The 25,142-nt window shown below is 40.4% G+C and overlaps 1 protein-coding gene across 1 annotated transcript in view; it reads right to left on the bottom strand.

Annotated features, from left to right (window-relative positions):
• The window catches only part of LOC133541130 (glutamate receptor ionotropic, NMDA 2B-like), a 553,382-nt gene that overhangs the window by 1,365 nt on the left and 526,875 nt on the right, over positions 1–25,142 (bottom strand). Inside the window, exon 17 of the mRNA XM_061884238.1 lies at positions 1–8,524. This exon is cut by the window's left edge and continues 1,365 nt beyond it. Coding sequence (XP_061740222.1) covers positions 6,296–8,524 — 2,229 coding nt within the window. The 3' untranslated portion in view covers positions 1–6,295. The remainder of the gene's footprint in view (positions 8,525–25,142) is intronic.

Genomic DNA, 25,142 nt, shown 5'->3' with positions numbered 1-25,142 from the left:
GCATCTTTAATGTACAAAACAGAATTAGTTTTTCAGTATGCGGTCTTGTTTACAAAAATTGGAATAATACTTCAAATAAGCAAAATAAATACATAAAAATATTCCTGTTTTTCAGCGAGAATCACAGCATTTTCCTTTATTTTTATTTGTGTAAAAGTTAATTTTATGTATTTTTTCCAATCAAACTTGAATTTCATTTGATGCATGTTATGCACTAAAACCAATTGAGGGGAAATTAATATGTTCAACCATCAACCATGTCCAGGTGGATTGCACAATGGCACGGAGGGTTCCCTTTAAGGAGGAATGTGTGAAAGTCTAATCGAACCATCTAGTAGCCGGTTCCATCCGAAGTGTCCCCCCAGGACAACAGGCTTGTGGATGCAGTTTTATCTGCATACACACCCACAATGTATTTAGATGAGTACATAAGACGGATTCCAGTAGCTCCAGTTTTGGCCGAGCACTCCTACACAATTTCCACGTACATACACAACAAACATTTCTTTTACTAGTGGTGTCTGTCTACTATCCTGAGCTAAAATAAAGCAACAGTGGATTTCCCTTGATGAAAAATGAGTAAATACTTTCCTCACGTGTCCATTAGGGGTTGCACTAATGCATTTCAGCTCACAAAGTTGTGCTGAAATTCTCAGCAATATTACATATTGCATATATATACATATATACGCATGCATATACGTATGTATATATATATATATATTTGTTTCCACAGTGATGTCTATCCCGATCCTTAAGGAGAGAACAGGATAGGCCGGGCCCCGCGATGGCTCTTTATTCTGTGTGCAATCAACTTTAAAGCCCAGCTGAGAGAAAACAACTAGTGGGCGAGAAACAAAAACCACAATGATCTTCTTAGGTTTGAAAGGAAAAAAAAAAAAATGAACGCTCACGGTAAACAGCGGCTATAATAAGCAAATATTATCACATGTAATATTGTATTACATAAACGTGAACTGAGCTTGGATAAGCGCAAAAGGCGAGCTCTCCTGTAAAAAGAGAGAATCGGACACAACCCAAGGGGAACTTAGCAGAGGGCTATGAAACGAAGGCTACGTTCACACTGCAGGCTCGATCTTATTAATTTTTTTTGGTGAAATACAATCAAACACAATAAAATGTGATTTCTAATGTGAATGCAATCTGACCCTGTCTCAGTCCTGGCAATTTTGTGGCAATTTCAACGGTTTTGCGCAATACATTTGTCGAATTATCGCACATAGAAGAGTAATAAGGGAGAGGAGAAGTATTTTGACTCACATCGAGGGTGTCTGCATGCGAGCAGCCGGACACAGGAGTGTTAAAATTTTCACGCGAGTTCCTAAAACATTTTATTCTCACCCGTTTTTCTGCTCCGTTGTCGACTACTTACTTTGTAACCGTCTGTTTTGGCGGTTAATTAGGACTTTAAAGAGGCGTGATTGGGTGTATACGCGATTTATTTCCACAGTAATTACAAAAAAATAAATGCGATTTCTAATGTGAATACAATCAGACCGGGTCTCTCTCAATTTTGTGGCAATTTCAAGGGTTTTCCGTGTTTCAAGTCAACATTTTCTGAGCCGAATTATCGTGCGTAGAAGAGTAATATGGAAGAGAAGTATTTTGACGCGCTTCAAGGGTGTCTGTGGGCAAGCAGTCTGACACAGGAGTGGTGGAAGTTTCACGCGAGTTCCTAAAACATTTTATTTTCGCCTGTTTTTTGCTCCGTTGTCGACTACTTACTTTGTAACCATCTATTTTGATGATTCATTATGACTTTCAGGTGGCGTGATTGCGTATATATGCGATTTATTTTCACAGTCGTTAAAAAAAAAAATATATATATATGCAATTTCTAATATGAATGCAATCAGACCCGGTCTCTCTCAATTTTGTGGCAATTTCAAGGTTTGTGCACGAACTAATTTAACATTTTCTGAACCGAATTATTGCGCGGAGAAGAGTAAGAAGGAAGAGGAGAAGTATTTTGACTCGCTTCGAGGCAGGCCGCAGGCAAGCAGTGGGATAAAGGAGTGGTGGAACTTTCACACGAGTTCCTAAAACATTTGATTTTCACCCGTTTTTTGCTCCGTTGTCGACTACTTACTTTGTTACCGTCTATTTTGATGATTAATTATGACTTTCAGGAGGCGTGATTGCGTATATATGCGATTTATTTCCACAGTCGTTACAAAAAAAAATAAAATTGCGATTTCTTATGTGAATGTAATCAGACCCGTTCTCTCTCAATTTTGTGGCAATTTCAAGGGTTTTGCGCGAACCAATTCAACATGTTCTCAGCCGAATAATCATGCTTAGAAGAGTAACAAGGAAAAGGAGAAATATTTTTACCTGCTTCGAGGGTGTCTGATTATTTTCACAATTTCATCCGCTGCTGGCCACTGCTCCCCTCGCCTCCCAGCGGGTGATCAAATGCAGAGAATTATTTCACCACAATCATTGGTACTTTAACTGTAATGTGGGCGAAAAGATCAGAATTAACCTGCAGTGTGAACGAGTCCAATATTGTCCCCTTGTTCAATATCACCACACGTCTACACCTACGCTGAGTCAGCAAACACTTGAAAGTAAAGAAAAGCATAATTCTTAACGTACTGACTGGTAATCTATCATAACATGAGAGGAAAAGAAAAAAAGGATCTAATATTGGTGTCTTAACTCTATTTCTTTTTTTTTCTTTTTTATTAGTTTTATTTATTTCTTAAATCGCTGTAAAACGTGTTCCAAAGTTACATCCTGTCTGTCTGTCGACTGTACAAAGTGAAAAGTTTGGATTATTAATATTTACACGTAAAAGATGAACGCACTAACGCCATCGCCGGTGTCTTATCTTTCGTCGCAAATTCTGAACGTCCTCCCCGTCTGTTAGCGGTGGGTCTGAAAATGTGCAGGTATAAAAATTTCCAGAGACTTGTTTGTTCCGAGTCATAAGTCTGGTATGAGCAGGTGTTTGGATTTAAGGCTAACTATCAAGCTTATGTTGTGACTTTATGAATAGTAATCAGCAAAAAAAAAAATACAAATGCTGTTATCATTAAATGGTGACTTGCATCCTAACACGCACTCACACCTACAATGCATTTAGATGAGTGTATAAGACGGATTCCAGTAGCTCCAGTCTTGGCCGAGCACTCACACCTACAATGCATTCAGATGAGTGTAAAAGACGGATTCCAGTAGCTCCAGTCTTGGCCGAGCACTCACACCTACAATGCATTCAGATGAGTGTAAAAGACGGATTCCAGTAGCTCCAGTCTTGGCCGAGCACTCCTGCACAATCTTCTGCAGCCCTTGAACTTCTGACAAAAAAACAACTTCTGACACCGCCAACTAACCGGAGATCAAAGCTTGAAATAGCGAATAAAGGCTTTCCCCCCCTCCCCCATCGTTTTTGTTTCCAATTCTGTACACTCGGATGACGCCTCATTGAAAAGGGCGAGGAGGAGGAAAGGGGCGGCGATGGCGTGATAAGGCATGTCTACTGAGCGCCTGAACCTACACCAGGTAAAGGTCCTGTGCAATAAATGAGGCTTTGCCAGCGTCGAAAAGAAAAAGAGGAAAAATATGTACATCAGTCAAAGCTGATAGCGCAAAGGCTGTTTTCTCAAATAGACACCCTCCTCTCGTCATGACTATCATTGTCACGGGGCCACAACTTCCCCCACTTTGCCGTCCCAGCGATGCTATCTACGACGGCACAAGACTACCTAGTGTCAAAAGGTATAGAACTAAATAAATAAATACATCTTTAAAATATGACTTCAATATGTCATTAATTAATCACCATTGGAATTGAATACATAAATGTGTAAATGTATTTCATGTAAAAGTGCATTTCATTATTCACTCATTTATTAGGTGTTCCAAATTTTAATTAACTATTTTATAATGTAACCATTTCACCATTGGATTAATTATTTAATATATATTTTTTTCAATTTCAACAACCCTCTGCATTACACATAATTCGCAGTTCAATAGTGCCAGGGGGAAAACGTAAAATAAATAAATCATTAAATAAGTCTTAAAATAATGAATTATTACAATCATGAAATAATTAAATAAAAAAATAAAGAAGACGTGAAATCACGACATAATTCATTTCCATCATGAAATAATTAAATCAATCGTGAAATAGTTACAATCATACAATGATTAAATCAGTAAATTGCAAATATCTTCAAATCATGAAATAATTCATTAACAGCAGTAAAAAATACAAGTAACTAAATAATAACTCATGAAATAATTAAATTTTTTAAATCGATCTTAAAATTATGTAATAATTAATTGCAATCATGAAATAATTAAATTTAAAAAAAATAAGTCGTGAAATCATGAAATAATTCATTCCTATCATGAAATAATTAAATAAATCGTGAAATAGTTTCAATCATACAATAATTGAATTAGTTTTTTGCCAAAATAATGAAATCATGAAATATTTCATTAAAATTAGTAAAACCTTTAACAAATGATTAAATATTTAATGAAATAATTCAATTTTTGAATACATCTTAAAATAATGAAATAAGTAATTGCAATCATGAAATAATTAAATCAATGAATAAATAAATACGCCCTGAAATCTTACAATACTTGCAATAATGAAATAATGAAATAAATCCATAAATCATGAAACAATAAATTACAACCACGAAATAATGAAATAATAAATTACAATCATGCAATAATTGATTCAGTAAATTACATAAACCATTAAATGTTTAATCAAAATCAGTAAATAATGTAACAGTTAAATCAAATCAGTATACAATAAAAAAAATCTTTAAATCAATCATTACAACCCCGAAATCATTAAATAAATCAAGAAACATTGAAATAATAAGTTAGTAAATTACATAAAATAGCAAATCATGAAATAATTAAAATCAGTAAAAAATTAAATGAATCATTAAATCATGAAATAATTATATTAATCATTCACCCATGAAATAATCCAATACAATTATGAACAAAATTAGATAAATCATCAAATCATTTAATAATTATTGCCATAATGAAAACATTAGATAAATAAACACATCTCGAAATTTGGAAATCTATATTGAATTAAATGTACTATTAGGTGAAATACATTGACACATTTATGTATTTAATCACAAATATTTCATGTCTGACACCTTAATTTTTTTTTTTAATCATTTTTGTCCCATTTAAGCCTCCATAAAATACCAGCGAGAGTGCCTGGCGACGTCACGGGAGTAACCTGAATGGAAAAGACGTAGAAGGCCGCCGTGCTGTGAAGTGGCGCCACTCCCAGACCGTGTGGGACATCCTGAATAGAACTGCCGTTCAGCGTCATAAAACCATTTTTTTTTTTTTGTACGAAGTTATAAAACATCTCGTATCGAAACCGCTGCCGGGGCAGCATCTCAAGCTGCTTGAACATTTTATGTAACTATTTTTTCTGGCGTTCCAACACGAGGTGAACGGGAGGACACTTCCACCGGACCTTTAAGGCATGTCCTGTTCTTTCGGCGTCCCTGGCCCTGCGACGAAGCGTTCAAGCGCGAACACGCTCGATTCCGACCGTCGCGAAAACATCGATTAGAAACCCCCGAAAGGAAACGTGTGAAGTCAAATATTCCACCGTGAGCAAGAACGGAAGAGTTCAGTCTTTCCGGCTCCGAGGTTGGACCGCCTTTAAGCTGCCGACGCCGGCAAGGAAAAAAAAACAAACAATACAATTACGAAAAACCGATGGAATATCACACCTTGTAACACAGAGCAATAAAAAGCGAAGATATCGTACGGCGTGTTCTTCACAACATTATTGTTAATATTGTTCTAGTCTTTATACCCTGTTTTTTTCCCCTAGAATCATTCATGATTGTATTTCTCACAGCAAATCTTTTGGCCTGCGGGAGAAGGGAGGGAAAGGGAGGAGAGTTCAGGGTGAAGGGTGGGAGAAAAGTCAAGTCGTCCTCTGGGTTGCCGCTCTCCAATCGTGCAGTCTTCCGTCCAGTCCCAGCGGGATCGCACGTTCCATACCGAACCCGGGTGAGCGATAACTGCAGAGTCAACGGGGGCGATTTCGGTAAAAGTAGATCACTTGGACGTTTGGGGAGAGAGGGGTCACTCCCCCGCCTCGGGAAAGTGTCCTGATTTTTTATTTTAGTAAAATAAAGATTTCTCTACGTGGGAAATGTGGATCCTCCAGGTGGTCACGACCACCGGCTGCAGTGCGTGGACGGTGTCTTTAAAAACATCCCTGATCTCCGGATGCGCCGCGCCGCCGGCGCACATCTCACACGTCTGACTCGATGCTGGACAGTTTCTCGTAGACGTGGCCGTTGCTTCCGTTGAAGGGCCGCGACGGGGCGACCCCCAGCATGGAGCCATGGTGGCTCAGGCCGCCCAGGCTGAGCTCTTTCGGAAACCGGGGGGGCACGTTGGACATGACCCCGGTGTTGGCCGATGCCGGCAGGTAAGACGTGGTGCTCGTTTGACTCCTGAAGTCACTTCGGCTGTTTTTGGCGACCTGCTGCTGCTTTTTCATGTAAAACTGTTTGGCTCCGTGCATCAGACATTGGTCGTCGTCAAACGTAGGTATAAAGGGGTTCTGGTTTACCCGGTCAGGATAAAGAGATTTGGATAAAGAGATCGCTGCCCCACCTCCACCTTCCATCAGAGACCTGTCCCTGTCCCTCACGTCTCGCTCTCCGACGGAGCGGCGATGGAGGCCGTCGCCTCCTCTGAAGAGGCCTCCCACCCGGCCTTCGCCTCCATAAAAGGAAGGGTCCCTTTCTCGGTCTCTCTCGGACCCACCGTGACGCTCAAACATGTGCGCGAAAGGGCTCGCGCCCTCCACGTAGCGCTCCTTCTCCTTCAGGCTAACGCTTCGGGGAGGCGGCAGCATTCCGCCCATACCCGGACCGCTCATCCCGCCGACTCCTCCCAGATTGCCCATCAAACTCCCCATGCCGCCCGTCTCCTCCTTCTGGAGGTCTACAAACGCGTCGTAGGAATGCTGCCGCCGGAGCGGCTTGCCGAACCCTCCCCCTTTCCTCCTCTGCTGCGCTTGAGATTGCGACTGGGGGACGGCGACCATGCCTCCCCCTCCCACGCCCCCAATCTGTTCCAAGAGGTGGTTGTTGTCTTCGCTGATGTCGTAGAGGTTCCCCGTCTTTTTGCAGCTCTCGCAGCGCAAACAGGACGCGGAGCTGGGACGGCTGCCTCCGCCTCCCCCCGAGGACCCGCAGCTTATGCCGCCATAGCCGCCGCCTCCTCCGTGCATGGACATCTGCTTCACCCCCGCACCGGACCGACAGTTCCTACACTCCCATTCACCCCCGGCCAACCCAGATCCCCCTCCGCTCTTTGAATCTGACTTCTTGGGTTTGCTCTTGAGGAAGTCTTCCACCGGAACCAGCGAGGTGCAGGTCGGTACGCCTCCGTCTCTACTTCCAGGGCCTTCAGTCAAATCCACATGTTCCCACTGGGGGACGCCCTCTTTTGGGCGGAACTGGTCCAAATAAAAGTCCCTCACGCTCTCCTTTTCTCTGAAGAGATAGTTTGCGTCTGTATTTCCTCCTCCTCGCTTACGTTCGGGGGGCAAAAGTGGTGGCGAGGCTGAGCGATGGTTGTGGTAGTGGTGGTGGCTGATGTGGTACGGTTTCCTCCTGTAACCCAGCTCAATTTCATCCAGCTCCCGTCTGGACTTGGCAGAGGCCGGCCTCTTTTTCAGGCTATCGCGGTATTGTTTGCGTTTCTTGGCGTTACCTTCCAGGTTCCCGTAGGTAACCGTGTGCGTGGAAATGTCGGAGACGTCGGACCTTATGTTTCCTTCGTCGTCCCCTCTCCCTCCGCAGTACCCGTGACCGGGGATGTAGGTGGAACTCGAGGCACCTCCCTTGAAAGAAAACTTCCCGTACAAGTCCGGCAGGCCGCTTTTAAAGCCCTGGCCTTGAGGCGGAGTCTGTCCGGACAGCAGGTCAAACTTGCTCATGTTCCTGTGGGTTAGTGCCGAGCATGGCTGGGTGGTGAAGATAGGCGCCACCCCTCCCCCGAGGCTGTCACAGTCAAACATGCCGCCCTCCAGGGAACTGGCACTGCCCAAACTATGCGGTCTGTTGGCAGGCGGTCCACTGAGCCCAAGTGTGGAACCGTGATGGTGCAGGTAGCGGTCCTGGTACACGTTGCTGTCCTTCATGTGGACGTTGCCGAACGTCCTCTCCACCTCGCCGATGTAGTCGCTGAACATGTTGTCGTCCGGCAAATAAGACGGCTTGCAGTCCGAGTGGCCCGCCAGGCTGCGCCGGTGCTCCGAGATGTCGTAAACGGACGACTCCCGGCGAATGAAGTCCAGAGCGCTGTGGGGCGAGCCGTTCACGCCGGACAGGGAAGCCATGTTCTTGGCGGTGCGTAGGAGGCGCAGGATGTTCGAGTGGGTGTTGTTCATGGTGGCCGACGGCGAGTTCAACGCCGAACTGCTTTTCTCCTCGATCTGCACGCCGTGAATGCAGCTGTAGATACCCTGTGGGGAGACACAGAGTCCAGATTTTAAAACTTGTGTTTCCGTTTACAGTAATGCACTGTAAAATCAACAATGGTAGATTTTGTGGTTAAAAACAAACAAACTGGCAGCTCAGTCGCCAGAATTTTACCATTGTGGCCTTTTTCCCCCGACTGTGAAAAAAAAGACCATTGAATTTACGTAAAAAAAAAACTGGGAGCTAAGTTCTCTGAATTTTACTGTAAAAATTGGTGCCCTTTTCTCAATTTATAGTAATTCACTGTAAAAAAAACATTATACATTTTACAGTAAAAAAAAAAACCTAGCTTCTTAGTTGTGACAATTTTACTGTAAAAATAAAAGTTGTATCATTTTTGCATTTAAATTAACACTGTAGAAATAAAAGTGGTACCATTTTTAATTTACAGTAACACAAACAATGAGCTGAGATTTCACGGTAAAAAAACCCAATGGCAATTTACTGTAAAAGCAATGACTGTGCAGTTTGTTGTGGAAAAAAAATAAAATATAATTAAAATAAATGTGGTATCGTTTTTTTCATTTACATTGATGCACTGTAAAATAAAAAATGTTACTGTAAAAATTACATTAGTGCCCTTTTGTCATTTTATAGTTATTCACTGTAAATAAAACAACACCATACATTTTACAGTAAAAAAAAAAAAGGTTGTGTTAATGTTGTTGTAAAAATTAAAGTAGTACAATTTTTCCATTTACAGTAAGATATTTTACGGTAAAAAACTAAAGAAACCGTTAATGCACTGGAAAAGCAATGACCGTGCAGTTTGTTGTAAAAAATGTTCTCCAAAAAATAAATGTGGTATTGTTTTTTGCATTTACAGTGACGCACTGTAAAAAAAAAAAAATGACGATAGATTTTTAAGGTAAAAAACTGGCAGCTCAATCCCCAGAATTTTATTGTAAAAATTGCATTGGTATATATATATATATATATATATATATATATATATATATGAACTAGCTTCTGAGTTGTGACAATTTTATTGTAAAAATAAAACTAACACCATTTTTTTCATTTACAGTAATACACTATAAAAATAATGATCATACTTGATCATATGATTATAAAAAAAAATTGCAATTTACATGTGTGCACTGTAAAAACGACAACTGTAGATTTTACTGTGAAAAACTGCAAGCATGAAAATAACAGTGGTACGTTTTTTTTTCCATTTACAGTAATGCACTGTAAAAATTATGACCATGTATTTTACAGGATAAAAAAAACGTCAGTTAAGTCTCTGGAATTTTACTGTAAAAATTACATTGGTGCCCTTTTGTCATTTTATAGTAATTCACTGTAAATAAAACATTACTATACATTTTACAGTAAAAAAAAAGGGTTTTGACAATGTTGCTGTAAAATAAAAGTAGTACCTTTTTTTCCCATACATCTATAAATTAATAATATAAACACACACACACACACATATATATATATATATATAACTATATATATATATATATATATATATTTATATATATATATATATATATATATATATATATATATATATATATATATCCTAGGATCATTGGGACACGCAATGAGGTGTCCCAAGGCAAACAGGTCTCTGACAGGTTAGGGATGCATTTTGTGGTCCGTCCCACAAAATGCACCCCTGACCGCCGGCCCCTCTTATAGTCGCTGATTGTTTGCGCAGAAACACCAGGGGCCTCTCTAGGGGACCACAGCAAAATCTATTAGTGATTACAGGAAATCAACAAATAAGTAGCCGCTCACCGCGTACAAGTGCATCTAAAGTGCCTACGGGCCGTGGGCCACATGCAAATGAGGGGCCCCGCAACAGGAACAACAACGCAGTAATTAAACCCCTGATGTGTTTATTGCTCCCGAGTCATTGGGGAGGATTTGAATCGATATTTTTCATTCATTCGCGGCGAGGTCCCAGGCGGGGTCCGCAGAAGTTGGTCGCCGCGAGAAACTTATTGAGCCGCTCCGAGAGAAGGAGCGCTAAGCAACCGTGGCGGATGACTCGTTTTGACGCTCCCCAGCTCAAATGTTAATTGCTGCAATAACTATAAATAAATAAAATGATAAATGGGTTGTACTTGTATAGCGCTTTTCTACCTTCAAGGTACTCAAAGCGCTTTGACACTACTTCCACATTTACCCATTCACACACACATTCATACACTGATGGAGGGAGCTGCCATGCAAGGCGCCAACCAGCACCCATCAGGAGCAAGGGTGAAGTGTCTTGCTCAGGACACAACGGACGTGACGAGGTTGGTTCTAGGTGGGATTTGAACCAGTGACCCTCGGGTTGCGCACGGCCACTCTCCCACTGCGCCACGCCGCCCCCAACTATCACATTTATTGGAATTATGCTGCTAAAGGAAAAAAACTAAAGGAGAGAAAAAGGCTGAGGAGACGACGATATAGTGTCGGGACATCTTTTCTACTTTCTCTTCTACATGCTAACAAACCTGTGCTCCGCATAAATTAACATAGGAAATGATCTGGCTAAATGAAGTTTCCTGTATGTCATGGGTAGGGGGCGGGGATCGTTTTTGTCTAGAGAGCAGTCAGCGAATGTTGGGAAGAAATGAGAACGAGGCAATAATAATAATAATAATAATAATAACAACTACAATTTGCAATTATTGGAAACAGGAAACATGCTGGCTTGAATGTCCGGGATGAGTGGAGTGTGTGGAGGTTGGAACAGTTCGAATCGGATGAGAAACCTGGGATCTCTGCGCTGCTGATCCGCCTCCGCTTGGGATGGTTTCCTGCTGGCTCCGCTGTGAACGGGACTCTCGCTGCTGAGTTGGACCCGCTTTGGACTGGACTCTCGCGACTGTGTTGGATCCATTGTGGATTGAACTTTCACAGTATCATGTTAGACCCGCTCGACATCCATTGCTTTCCTCCTCTCTAAGGTTCTCATAATCATTATTGTCACAGACGTCCCACTGGGTGTGAGTTTTCATTGCCCTTATGTGGGCCTACCGAGGATGTCGTGGTGGTTTGTGCAGCCCTTTGAGACACTAGTGATTTAGGGCTATATAAGTAAACATTGATTGATTGATTGATTGATATGCAGTCGATGGGGAGAAAACTTGCTGGAAATTCTCGGGAAACCGGGAATTTCGGGAAAAGGGACAACATGTTTTGCGTTCAAAACATGTAAAGGGTGGCCAGACAGCTCCATTTTTATGTTTAATCTGACGCCACATGGACAAAGATAAGCCCTTCTGGAGAAAAGTTCTGTGGTCAGATGAAACAAAAAATGATCTGTTTTGGCCACAATACCCAACAATATGTTTGGAGGAGAAAAGGTCCATCCATCCATCCATCCATCATCTTCCGCTTATCTGAGGTCGGGTCGCGGGGGCAACAGCCTAAGCAGGGAAGCCCAGACTTCCCTCTCCCCAGCCACTTCGTCCAGCTCTTCCCGGGGGATCCCGAGGCGTTCCCAGGCATGGCGGGAGACATAGTCTTCCCAACGTGTCCTGGGTCTTCCCCGTGGCCTCCTACCGGTTGGACGTGCCCTAAACACCTCCCTATGGAGGCGTTCGAGTGGCATCCTGACCAGATGCCCGAACCACATCATCTGGCTCCTCTCGATGTGAAGGAGCAGCGTCTTTACTTTGAGTTCCTCCCGGATGGCAGAGCTTCTCACCCTATCTCTAAGGGAGAGCCCCGCCACACGGCGGAGGAAACTCATTTCGGCTGCTTGTACCCGTGATCTTATCCTTTTGGTCATGACCCAAAGCTCATGACCATAGGTGAGGATGGGAACGCAAATCGACCGATCCAATGTGGAGGAGAAAAGGTGAGGCCTGTGATCCCAGGAACACCATGCCCACCGTCAAGCATGGTGGTGGTAGTATTATGCTCTGGGCCTGTTTTCCTGCCAATGGAACTAGTGCTTTACAGAGAGTAAACGGGACAATGAAAAAGGAGGATTACCTCCAATTTCTTCAGGACAAGCTAAAATCATCAGCCCAGAGGTTGGGTCTTGGGCGCAGTTGGGTGTTCCAACCGGACAATGACCCCAAACACACGTCAAAAGTGGTGAAGAATGGGAAAATCAGGAGAGAATGAAGGTTTTTAGAATGGCCTTCCCAAAGTCCTGACTTAAACGTGTGGACAATGCCGAAGAAACAAGTCCATGTCAGAAAACCAACACATTTAGCTGAACTGCACCAATTTTGTCAAGAGGAGTGGTCGAAAACTTCTGGATGGCTACCAAAAGCTGCTTATTGCAGTGAAACTTGCCAAAGGACATGTAAGCAAATCTTAACATTGCTGTATCTATACTTTTGACCCAGCAGATTTGCTCACATTTTCAGTAGACCCATGGACTGGTCAAACACGGTTGAAAAAATGTGGACTGTGAAAACTTTCCAGGAATAGTTAAAAATAGGGCTTTGGAAAAACGGGTAATTGTGGGAATTCCTGAAAAAAATTTTTTACTTGGAAAATGGTTGTTTGATTGACGAGGGTGAGTGGAGTGTGTGGATGTTGGAACGGTTCAAATCTTATGACAAACGTGGAATATGCGGGCGATGGGGAGAAAATTGCTGGAAATTCCGGGAAAACCCGGAATTTTGGGAAAGGGACAACACGTTTTGCATTCGGTTTATGTAAAGAGCAGTGCGGGTGGGTGGTTGAAAATGGCGCGAAAATTTAAGAATTTAGGAAATCGTATAACTGTAAATACGTCCATTCATTTCAAAGGGGAATTTCCTGGAAATTTTGGGAAAATTTGAAGTTTGTAAATCATAGGTAATACAACAATTGTCCTGGATGATATGAATGGGTTGGTGTTGGAATTTTCAAAACGGTTTAACAATGTTGACGTAGTAAGAGTTTGAACTTAAATGGGTGTTTCGGAATTCCTGGGATTTCGGGAAAAACCGGGAATTTGTACAAACATAAAAATAGTAGTTTTTGTTGGTCCAATTAGGAAGAATGTTTTGAAGGTGGAATGGTCAAAAACGGTCGACAAAATGAGGACTGTGAAAACTTTCCAGGAAGAGTTGAAAATAGGGCTCTAAAAAACGGAAATTGTGGCAAATCCTGGATGAAAAAATTTTACTTGGAAAATTGTAGTTTGATTGATGAGGGTGAGTGGAGTGTGTGGATGTTGGAACGGTTCAAATCTTATGACAAACGTGGAATATGCGGGCGATGGGGAGAAAATTGCTGGAAATTCCGGGAAAACCCGGAATTTTGGGAAAGGGACAACACGTTTTGCGTTCGGTTTATGTAAAGAGCAGCGCGGGTGGTTGGTTGAAAATGGCGCGAAAATTTAAGAATTTAGGAAATCGTCAATTCATTTGACAAGGGAATTTCTTGGGAATTTAGGGAAAACTAAAAATCATAGGTAATACAACAATCGTCCTGGATGCGATGAATGGGTTGGTGTTGGAATTTTCAAAACGGTTGAAAAATGTTGACGTAGTAAGAGTTTGAACTTAAATGGGTGTTTCGGAATTCCTGGGATTTCGGGAAAAACCGGGAATTTGTACAAAAATAAAAATAGTAGTTTTTGTTGGTCCAATTAGGAAGAATGTTTTGAAGGTGGAATGGTCAAAAACGGTCGACAAAATGAGGACTGTGAAAACTTTCCAGGAAGAGTTGAAAATAGGGCTCTAAAAAACGGAAAGTGTGGCAAATCCTGGATGAAAAAAATTTACTTGGAAAATTGTAGTTTGATTGACGAGGGTGAGTGGAGTGTGTGGATGTTGGAACGGTTCAAATCTTATGACAAACGTGGAATATGCGGGCGATGGGGAGAAAATTGCTGGAAATTCCGGGAAAACCCGGAATTTTGGGAAAGGGACAACACGTTTTGCGTTCGGTTTATGTAAAGAGCAGTGCGGGTGGGTGGTTGAAAATGGCGCGAAAATTTAAGAATTTAGGAAATCGTATAACTGTAAATACGTCCATTCATTTCAAAGGGGAATTTCCTGGAAATTTTGGGAAAATTTGAAGTTTGTAAATCATAGGTAATACAACAATTGTCCTGGATGATATGAATGGGTTGGTGTTGGAATTTTCAAAACGGTTTAACAATGTTGACGTAGTAAGAGTTTGAACCTAAATGGGTGTTTCGGAATTCCTGGGATTTCGGGAAAAACCGGGAATTTGTACAAAAATAAAAATAGTAGTTTTTGTTGGTCCAATTAGGAAGAATGTTTTGAAGGGGGAATGGTCAAAAACGGTCGACAAAATGAGGACTGTGAAAACTTTCCAGGAAGAGTTGAAAATAGGGCTCTAAAAAACGGAAATTGTGGCAAATCCTGGATGAAAAAATTTTACTTGGAAAATTGTAGTTTGATTGACGAGGGTGAGTGGAGTGTGTGGATGTTGGAACGGTTCAAATCTTATGACAAACGTGGAATATGCGGGCGATGGGGAGAAAATTGCTGGAAATTCCGGGAAAACCCGGAATTTTGGGAAAGGGACAACACGTTTTGCGTTCGGTTTATGTAAAGAGCAGTGCGGGTGGGTGGTTGAAAATGGCGCGAAAATTTAAGAATTTAGGAAATCGTATAACTGTAAATACGTCCATTCATTTCAAAGGGGAATTTCCTGGAAATTTTGGGAAAATTTGAAGTTTGTAAATCATAGGTAATACAACAATCGTCCTGGATGATATGAATGGGTTGGTGTTGGAATTTTCAAAACGGTTTAACAATGTTGACGTAGTAAGAGTTTGAACTTAAATGGGTGTTTCGGAATTCCTGGGATTTCGGGAAAAACCGGGAATTTGTACAAAAATAAAAATAGTAGTTTTTGTTGGTCCAATTAGGAAGAATGTTTTGAAGGTGGAATGGTCAAAAACGGTCGACAAAATGAGGACTGTGAAAACTTTCCAGGAAGAGTTGAAAATAGGGCTCTAAAAAAACGGAAATTGTGGCAAATCCTGGATGAAAAAATTTGACTTGGAAAATTGTAGTTTGATTGACGAGGGTGAGTGGAGTGTGTGGATGTTGGAACGGTTCAAATCTTATGACAAACGTGGAATATGCGGGCGATGGGGAGAAAATTGCTGGAAATTCCGGGAAAACCCGGAATTTTGGGAAAGGGACAACACGTTTTGCGTTCGGTTTATGTAAAGAGCAGCGCGGGTGGTTGGTTGAAAATGGCGCGAAAATTTAAGAATTTAGGAAATCGTCAATTCATTTGACAAGGGAATTTCTTGGGAATTTAGGGAAAACTAAAAATCATAGGTAATACAACAATCGTCCTGGATGCTATGAATGGGTTGGTGTTGGAATTTTCAAAACGGTTTAACAATGTTGACGTAGTAAGAGTTTGAACTTAAATGGGTGTTTCGGAATTCCTGGGATTTCGGGGAAAACCGGGAATTTGTACAAAAATAAAAATAGTAGTTTTTGTTGGTCCAATTAGGAAGAATGTTTTGAAGGTGGAATGGTCAAAAACGGTCGACAAAATGAGGACTGTGAAAACTTTCCAGGAAGAGTTGAAAATAGGGCTCTAAAAAACGGAAATTGTGGCAAATCCTGGATGAAAAAAATTTACTTGGAAAATTGTAGTTTGATTGACGAGGGTGAGTGGAGTGTGTGGATGTTGGAACGGTTCAAATCTTATGACAAACATGGAATATGCGGGCGATGGGGAGAAAATTGCTGGAAATTCCGGGAAAACCCGGAATTTTGGGAAAGGGACAACACGTTTTGCGTTCGGTTTATGTAAAGAGCAGTGCGGGTGGGTGGTTGAAAATGGCGCGAAAATTTAAGAATTTAGGAAATCGTATAACTGTAAATACGTCCATTCATTTCAAAGGGGAATTTCCTGGAAATTTTGGGAAAATTTGAAGTTTGTAAATCATAGCTAATACAACAATTGTCCTGGATGATATGAATGGGTTGGTGTTGGAATTTTCAAAACGGTTTAACAATGTTGACGTAGTAAGAGTTTGAACTTAAATGGGTGTTTCGGAATTCCTGGGATTTCGGGAAAAACCGGGAATTTGTACAAAAATAAAAATAGTAGTTTTTGTTGGTCCAATTAGGAAGAATGTTTTGAAGGTGGAATGGTCAAAAACGGTCGACAAAATGAGGACTGTGAAAACTTTCCAGGAAGAGTTGAAAATACGGCTCTAAAAAACGGAAATTGTGGCAAATCCTGGATGAAAAAATTTGACTTGGAAAATTGTAGTTTGATTGACGAGGGTGAGTGGAGTGTGTGGATGTTGGAACGGTTCAAATCTTATGACAAACGTGGAATATGCGGGCGATGGGGGGAAAATTGCTGGAAATTCCGGGAAAACCCGGAATTTTGGGAAAGGGACAACACGTTTTGCGTTCGGTTTATGTAAAGAGCAGCGCGGGTGGTTGGTTGAAAATGGCGCGAAAATTTAAGAATTTAGGAAATCGTCAATTCATTTGACAAGGGAATTTCTTGGGAATTTAGGGAAAACTAAAAATCATAGGTAATACAACAATCGTCCTGGATGCTATGAATGGGTTGGTGTTGGAATTTTCAAAACGGTTTAACAATGTTGACGTAGTAAGAGTTTGAACTTAAATGGGTGTTTCGGAATTCCTGGGATTTCGGGAAAAACCGGGAATTTGTACAAAAATAAAAATAGTAGTTTTTGTTGGTCCAATTAGGAAGAATGTTTTGAAGGTGGAATGGTCAAAAACGGTCGACAAAATGAGGACTGTGAAAACTTTCCAGGAAGAGTTGAAAATAGGGCTCTAAAAAACGGAAATTGTGGCAAATCCTGGATGAAAAAAATTTACTTGGAAAATTGTATTTTGATTGACGGGGGTGAGTGGAGTGTGTGGATGTTGGAACGGTTCAAATCTTATGACAAACGTGGAATATGCGGGCGATGGGGAGAAAATTGCTGGAAATTCCGGGAAAACCCGGAATTTTGGGAAAGGGACAACACGTTTTGCATTCGGTTTATGTAAAGAGCAGTGCGGGTGGGTGGTTGAAAATGGCGCGAAAATTTAAGAATTTAGGAAATCGTCAATTCATTTGACAAGGGAATTTCTTGGGAATTTAGGGAAAATTAAAAATCATAGGTAATACAACAATCGTCCTGGATGCTATGAATGGGTTGGTGTTGGAATTTTCAAAACGGTTGAAAAATGTTGATGCAGTAACCATTTTTAAATGAGTGTTTTGGAATTCTTGGAAAATTGGGAATTTGTACGTCAAGAAAAATGGTAGTTTTGTTGTCCTAATTAAGAAGAATTTTTTGAAGGTGGAATGGTCAAAAACGGTCGACAAAATGAGGACTGTGAAAACTTTCCAGGAAGAGTTGAAAATAGGGCTCTAAAAAACGGAAATTGTGGCAAATCCTGGATGAAAAAATTTTACGTGGAAAATTGTAGTTTGATTGACGAGGGTGAGTGGAGTGTGTGGATGTTGGAACGGTTCAAATCTTATGACAAACGTGGAATATGCGGGCGATGGGGAGAAAATTGCTGGAAATTCCGGGAAAACCCGGAATTTTGGGAAAGGGACAACACGTTTTGCGTTCGGTTTATGTAAAGAGCAGCGCGGGTGGGTGGTTGAAAATGGCGCGAAAATTTAAGAATTTAGGAAATCGTATAACTGTAAATACGTCCATTCATTTCAAAGGGGAATTTCCTGGAAATTTTGGGAAAATTTGAAGTTTGTAAATCATAGGTAATACAACAATTGTCCTGGATGATATGAATGGGTTGGTGTTGGAATTTTCAAAACGGTTTAACAATGTTGACATAGTAAGAGTTTGAACTTAAATGGGTGTTTCGGAATTCCTGGGATTTCGGGAAAAACCGGGAATTTGTACAAAAATAAAAATAGTAGTTTTTGTTGGTCCAATTAGGAAGAATGTTTTGAAGGTGGAATGGTCAAAAACGGTCGACAAAATGAGGACTGTGAAAACTTTCCAGGAAGAGTTGAAAATAGGGCTCTAAAAAACGGAAATTGTGGCAAATCCTGGATGAAAAAATTTTACTTGGAAAATTGTAGTTTGATTGACGAGGGTGAGTGGAGTGTGTGGATGTTGGAACGGTTCAAATCTTATGACAAACGTGGAATATGCGGGCGATGGGGAGAAAATTGCTGGAAATTCCGGGAAAACCCGGAATTTTGGGAAAGGGACAACACGTTTTGCATTCGGTTTATGTAAAGAGCAGTGCGGGTGGGTGGTTGAAAATGGCGCGAAAATTTAAGAATTTAGGAAATCGTATAACTGTAAATACGTCCATTCATTTCAAAGGGGAATTTCCTGGAAATTTTGGGAAAATTTGAAGTTTGTAAATCATAGGTAATACAACAATTGTCCTGGATGATATGAATGGGTTGGTGTTGGAATTTTCAAAACGGTTTAACAATGTTGACGTAGTAAGAGTTTGAACTTAAATGGGTGTTTCGGAATTCCTGGGATTTCGGGAAAAACCGGGAATTTGTACAAACATAAAAATAGTAGTTTTTGTTGGTCCAATTAGGAAGAATGTTTTGAAGGTGGAATGGTCAAAAACGGTCGACAAAATGAGGACTGTGAAAACTTTCCAGGAAGAGTTGAAAATAGGGCTCTAAAAAACGGAAATTGTGGCAAATCCTGGATGAAAAAATTTTACTTGGAAAATTGTAGTTTGATTGATGAGGGTGAGTGGAGTGTGTGGATGTTGGAACGGTTCAAATCTTATGACAAACGTGGAATATGCGGGCGATGGGGAGAAAATTGCTGGAAATTCCGGGAAAACCCGGAATTTTGGGAAAGGGACAACACGTTTTGCGTTCGGTTTATGTAAAGAGCAGCGCGGGTGGTTGGTTGAAAATGGCGCGAAAATTTAAGAATTTAGGAAATCGTCAATTCATTTGACAAGGGAATTTCTTGGGAATTTAGGGAAAACTAAAAATCATAGGTAATACAACAATCGTCCTGGATGCGATGAATGGGTTGGTGTTGGAATTTTCAAAACGGTTGAAAAATGTTGACGTAGTAAGAGTTTGAACTTAAATGGGTGTTTCGGAATTCCTGGGATTTCGGGAAAAACCGGGAATTTGTACAAAAATAAAAATAGTAGTTTTTGTTGGTCCAATTAGGAAGAATGTTTTGAAGGGGGAATGGTCAAAAACGGTCGACAAAATGAGGACTGTGAAAACTTTCCAGGAAGAGTTGAAAATAGGGCTCTAAAAAACGGAAATTGTGGCAAATCCTGGATGAAAAAATTTTACTTGGAAAATTGTAGTTTGATTGACGAGGGTGAGTGGAGTGTGTGGATGTTGGAACGGTTCAAATCTTATGACAAACATGGAATATGCGGGCGATGGGGAGAAAATTGCTGGAAATTCCGGGAAAACCCGGAATTTTGGGAAAGGGACAACACGTTTTGCGTTCGGTTTATGTAAAGAGCAGCGCGGGTGGGTGGTTGAAAATGGCGCAAAAATTTAAGAATTTAGGAAATCGTATAACTGTAAATACGTCCATTCATTTCAAAGGGGAATTTCCTGGAAATTTTGGGAAAATTTGAAGTTTGTAAATCATAGGTAATACAACAATCGTCCTGGATGATATGAATGGGTTGGTGTTGGAATTTTCAAAACGGTTTAACAATGTTGACGTAGTAAGAGTTTGAACTTAAATGGGTGTTTCGGAATTCCTGGGATTTCGGGAAAAACCGGGAATTTGTACAAAAATAAAAATAGTAGTTTTTGTTGGTCCAATTAGGAAGAATGTTTTGAAGGTGGAATGGTCAAAAACGGTCGACAAAATGAGGACTGTGAAAACTTTCCAGGAAGAGTTGAAAATAGGGCTCTAAAAAAACGGAAATTGTGGCAAATCCTGGATGAAAAAATTTGACTTGGAAAATTGTAGTTTGATTGACGAGGGTGAGTGGAGTGTGTGGATGTTGGAACGGTTCAAATCTTATGACAAACGTGGAATATGCGGGCGATGGGGAGAAAATTGCTGGAAATTCCGGGAAAACCCAGAATTTTGGGAAAGGGACAACACGTTTTGCGTTCGGTTTATGTAAAGAGCAGCGCGGGTGGTTGGTTGAAAATGGCGCGAAAATTTAAGAATTTAGGAAATCGTCAATTCATTTGACAAGGGAATTTCTTGGGAATTTAGGGAAAACTAAAAATCATAGGTAATACAACAATCGTCCTGGATGCTATGAATGGGTTGGTGTTGGAATTTTCAAAACGGTTTAACAATGTTGACGTAGTAAGAGTTTGAACTTAAATGGGTGTTTCGGAATTCCTGGGATTTCGGGAAAAACCGGGAATTTGTACAAAAATAAAAATAGTAGTTTTTGTTGGTCCAATTAGGAAGAATGTTTTGAAGGTGGAATGGTCAAAAACGGTCGACAAAATGAGGACTGTGAAAACTTTCCAGGAAGAGTTGAAAATAGGGCTCTAAAAAACGGAAATTGTGGCAAATCCTGGATGAAAAAAATTTACTTGGAAAATTGTATTTTGATTGACGGGGGTGAGTGGAGTGTGTGGATGTTGGAACGGTTCAAATCTTATGACAAACGTGGAATATGCGGGCGATGGGGAGAAAATTGCTGGAAATTCCGGGAAAACCCGGAATTTTGGGAAAGGGACAACACGTTTTGCATTCGGTTTATGTAAAGAGCAGTGCGGGTGGGTGGTTGAAAATGGCGCGAAAATTTAAGAATTTAGGAAATCGTCAATTCATTTGACAAGGGAATTTCTTGGGAATTTAGGGAAAATTAAAAATCATAGGTAATACAACAATCGTCCTGGATGCTATGAATGGGTTGGTGTTGGAATTTTCAAAACGGTTGAAAAATGTTGATGCAGTAACCATTTTTAAATGAGTGTTTTGGAATTCTTGGAAAATTGGGAATTTGTACGTCAAGAAAAATGGTAGTTTTGTTGTCCTAATTAAGAAGAATTTTTTGAAGGTGGAATGGTCAAAAACGGTCGACAAAATGAGGACTGTGAAAACTTTCCAGGAAGAGTTGAAAATAGGGCTCTAAAAAACGGAAATTGTGGCAAATCCTGGATGAAAAAATTTTACTTGGAAAATTGTAGTTTGATTGACGAGGGTGAGTGGAGTGTGTGGATGTTGGAACGGTTCAAATCTTATGACAAACGTGGAATATGCGGGCGATGGGGAGAAAATTGCTGGAAATTCCGGGAAAACCCGGAATTTTGGGAAAGGGACAACACGTTTTGCGTTCGGTTTATGTAAAGAGCAGCGCGGGTGGGTGGTTGAAAATGGCGCGAAAATTTAAGAATTTAGGAAATCGTATAACTGTAAATACGTCCATTCATTTCAAAGGGGAATTTCCTGGAAATTTTGGGAAAATTTGAAGTTTGTAAATCATAGGTAATACAACAATTGTCCTGGATGATATGAATGGGTTGGTGTTGGAATTTTCAAAACGGTTTAACAATGTTGACGTAGTAAGAGTTTGAACTTAAATGGGTGTTTCGGAATTCCTGGGATTTCGGGAAAAACCGGGAATTCGTACAAAAATAAAAATAGTAGTTTTTGTTGGTCCAATTAGGAAGAATGCTTTGAAGGTGGAATGGTCAAAAACGGTCGACAAAATGAGGACTGTGAAAACTTTCCAGGAAGAGTTGAAAATAGGGCTCTAAAAAACGGAAATTGTGGCAAATCCTGGATGAAAAAATTTTACTTGGAAAATTGTAGTTTGATTGACGAGGGTGAGTGGAGTGTGTGGATGTTGGAACGGTTCAAATCTTATGACAAACGTGGAATATGCGGGCGATGGGGAGAAAATTGCTGGAAATTCCGGGAAAACCCGGAATTTTGGGAAAGGGACAACACGTTTTGCGTTCGGTTTATGTAAAGAGCAGCGCGGGTGGTTGGTTGAAAATGGCGCGAAAATTTAAGAATTTAGGAAATCGTCAATTCATTTGACAAGGGAATTTCTTGAGAATTTAGGGAAAACTAAAAATCATAGGTAATACAACAATCGTCCTGGATGCTATGAATGGGTTGGTGTTGGAATTTTCAAAACGGTTTAACAATGTTGACGTAGTAAGAGTTTGAACTTAAATGGGTGTTTCGGAATTCCTGGGATTTCGGGAAAAACCGGGAATTTGTACAAAAATAAAAATAGTAGTTTTTGTTGGTCCAATTAGGAAGAATGTTTTGAAGGTGGAATGGTCAAAAACGGTCGACAAAATGAGGACTGTGAAAACTTTCCAGGAAGAGTTGAAAATAGGGCTCTAAAAAAACGGAAATTGTGGCAAATCCTGGATGGAAAAATTTTACTTGGAAAATTGTAGTTTGATTGACGGGTGAGTGGAGTGTGTGGATGTTGGAACGGTTCAAATCTTATGACAAACGTGGAATATGCGGGCGATGGGGAGAAAATTGCTGGAAATTCCGGGAAAACCCGGAATTTTGGGAAAGGGACAACACGTTTTGGGTTCGGTTTATGTAAAGAGCAGTGCGGGTGGGTGGTTGAAAATGGCGCGAAAATTTAAGAATTTAGGAAATCGTCAATTCATTTGACAAGGGAATTTCTTGGGAATTTAGGGAAAATTAAAAATCATAGGTAATACAACAATCGTCCTGGATGCTATGAATGGGTTGGTGTTGGAATTTTCAAAACGGTTGAAAAATGTTGATGCAGTAACCATTTTTAAATGAGTGTTTTGGAATTCTTGGAAAATTGGGAATTTGTACGTCAAGAAAAATGGTAGTTTTGTTGTCCTAATTAAGAAGAATTTTTTGAAGGTGGAATGGTCAAAAACGGTCGACAAAATGAGGACTGTGAAAACTTTCCAGGAAGAGTTGAAAATAGGGCTCTAAAAAACGGAAATTGTGGCAAATCCTGGATGAAAAAATTTTACGTGGAAAATTGTAGTTTGATTGACGAGGGTGAGTGGAGTGTGTGGATGTTGGAACGGTTCAAATATTATGACAAACGTGGAATATGCGGGCGATGGGGAGAAAATTGCTGGAAATTCCGGGAAAACCCGGAATTTTGGGAAAGGGACAACACGTTTTGCGTTCGGTTTATGTAAAGAGCTGTGCGGGTGGGTGGTTGAAAATGGCGCGAAAATTTAAGAATTTAGGAAATCGTCAATTCATTTGACAAGGGAATTTCTTGGGAATTTAGGGAAAATTAAAAATCATAGGTAATACAACAATCGTCCTGGATGCTATGAATGGGTTGGTGTTGGAATTTTCAAAACGGTTGAAAAATGTTGATGCAGTAACCATTTTTAAATGAGTGTTTTGGAATTCTTGGAAAATTGGGAATTTGTACGTCAAGAAAAATGGTAGTTTAGTTGTCTAATTAAGAAGAATTTTTTGAAGGTGGAATGGTCAAAAACGGTCGACAAAATGAGGACTGTGAAAACTTTCCAGGAAGAGTTGAAAATAGGGCTCTAAAAAACGGAAATTGTGGCAAATCCTGGATGAAAAAATTTTACGTGGAAAATTGTAGTTTGATTGACGAGGGTGAGTGGAGTGTGTGGATGTTGGAACGGTTCAAATCTTATGACAAACGTGGAATATGCGGGCGATGGGGAGAAAATTGCTGGAAATTCCGGGAAAACCCGGAATTTTGGGAAAGGGACAACACGTTTTGCGTTCGGTTTATGTAAAGAGCTGTGCGGGTGGGTGGTTGAAAATGGCGCGAAAATTTAAGAATTTAGGAAATCGTCAATTCATTTGACAAGGGAATTTCTTGGGAATTTAGGGAAAACTAAAAATCATAGGTAATACAACAATCGTCCTGGATGCTATGAATGGGTTGGTGTTGGAATTTTCAAAACGGTTGAAAAATGTTGATGCAGTAACCATTTTTAAATGAGTATTTTGGAATTCTTGGAAAATTGGGAATTTGTACGTCAAGAAAAATGGTAGTTTTGTTGTCCTAATTAAGAAGAATTTTTTGAAGGTGGAATGGTCAAAAACGGTTGACAAAATGTGGAATGTGAAAACTTTCCAATATGAGTTGAAAATAGGGCTCTAGAAAACCGGGAATTGTGGGAATTTCTGAAAAGTTTTTTTGAACTTGGAAAATTGTAATTTGATTGAGCAGGGTGAGTGGAGTGTGTGGATGTTGGAATGGTCCAAATCGGATGAGAAACGTGGAATATGCAGTCGATGGGGAGAAAATTGCTGGAAATTCCGGGAATCCTGCAAATTTTGGGAAAGGGACAACAGGTTTTGCGTTTGATATATGTAAAGTGTAGTGCGGGTGGATGGTTGAAAGGTGGGAATCGGGTTTAAAATGGCGCAAACATTTGAGAATTTAGGGCATCGTATGACTGTAAATGTCCACTCATTTCAAAAGGAAATTCCTGGAAATTTGGGGAAAATTTGAATTCTGTAAATCATAGGTAATACAACAATTGTCCTGGATGCTATGAATGGGTTGGTGTTGGAATTTTCAAAACGGTTTAACAATGTAGACGTAGTAAGAGTTTGAACTTAAATGGGTGTTTCGGAATTCCTGGGATTTCGGGAAAAACCGGGAATTTGTACAAAAATAAAAATAGTAGTTTTTGTTGGTCCAATTAGGAAGAATGTTTTGAAGGTGAAATGGTCAAAAACGGTCGACAAAATGAGGACTGTGAAAACTTTCCAGGAAGAGTTGAAAATAGGGCTCTAAAAAATGGAAATTG

This window comes from Nerophis ophidion, linkage group LG23, assembly GCF_033978795.1.
Source record: "Nerophis ophidion isolate RoL-2023_Sa linkage group LG23, RoL_Noph_v1.0, whole genome shotgun sequence".
NCBI classification, from domain to species: Eukaryota; Metazoa; Chordata; class Actinopteri; order Syngnathiformes; family Syngnathidae; genus Nerophis; species Nerophis ophidion.
Note: the sequence above shows the minus strand (reverse complement) of the source record. Positions and strands in the feature narration are given on the sequence as shown.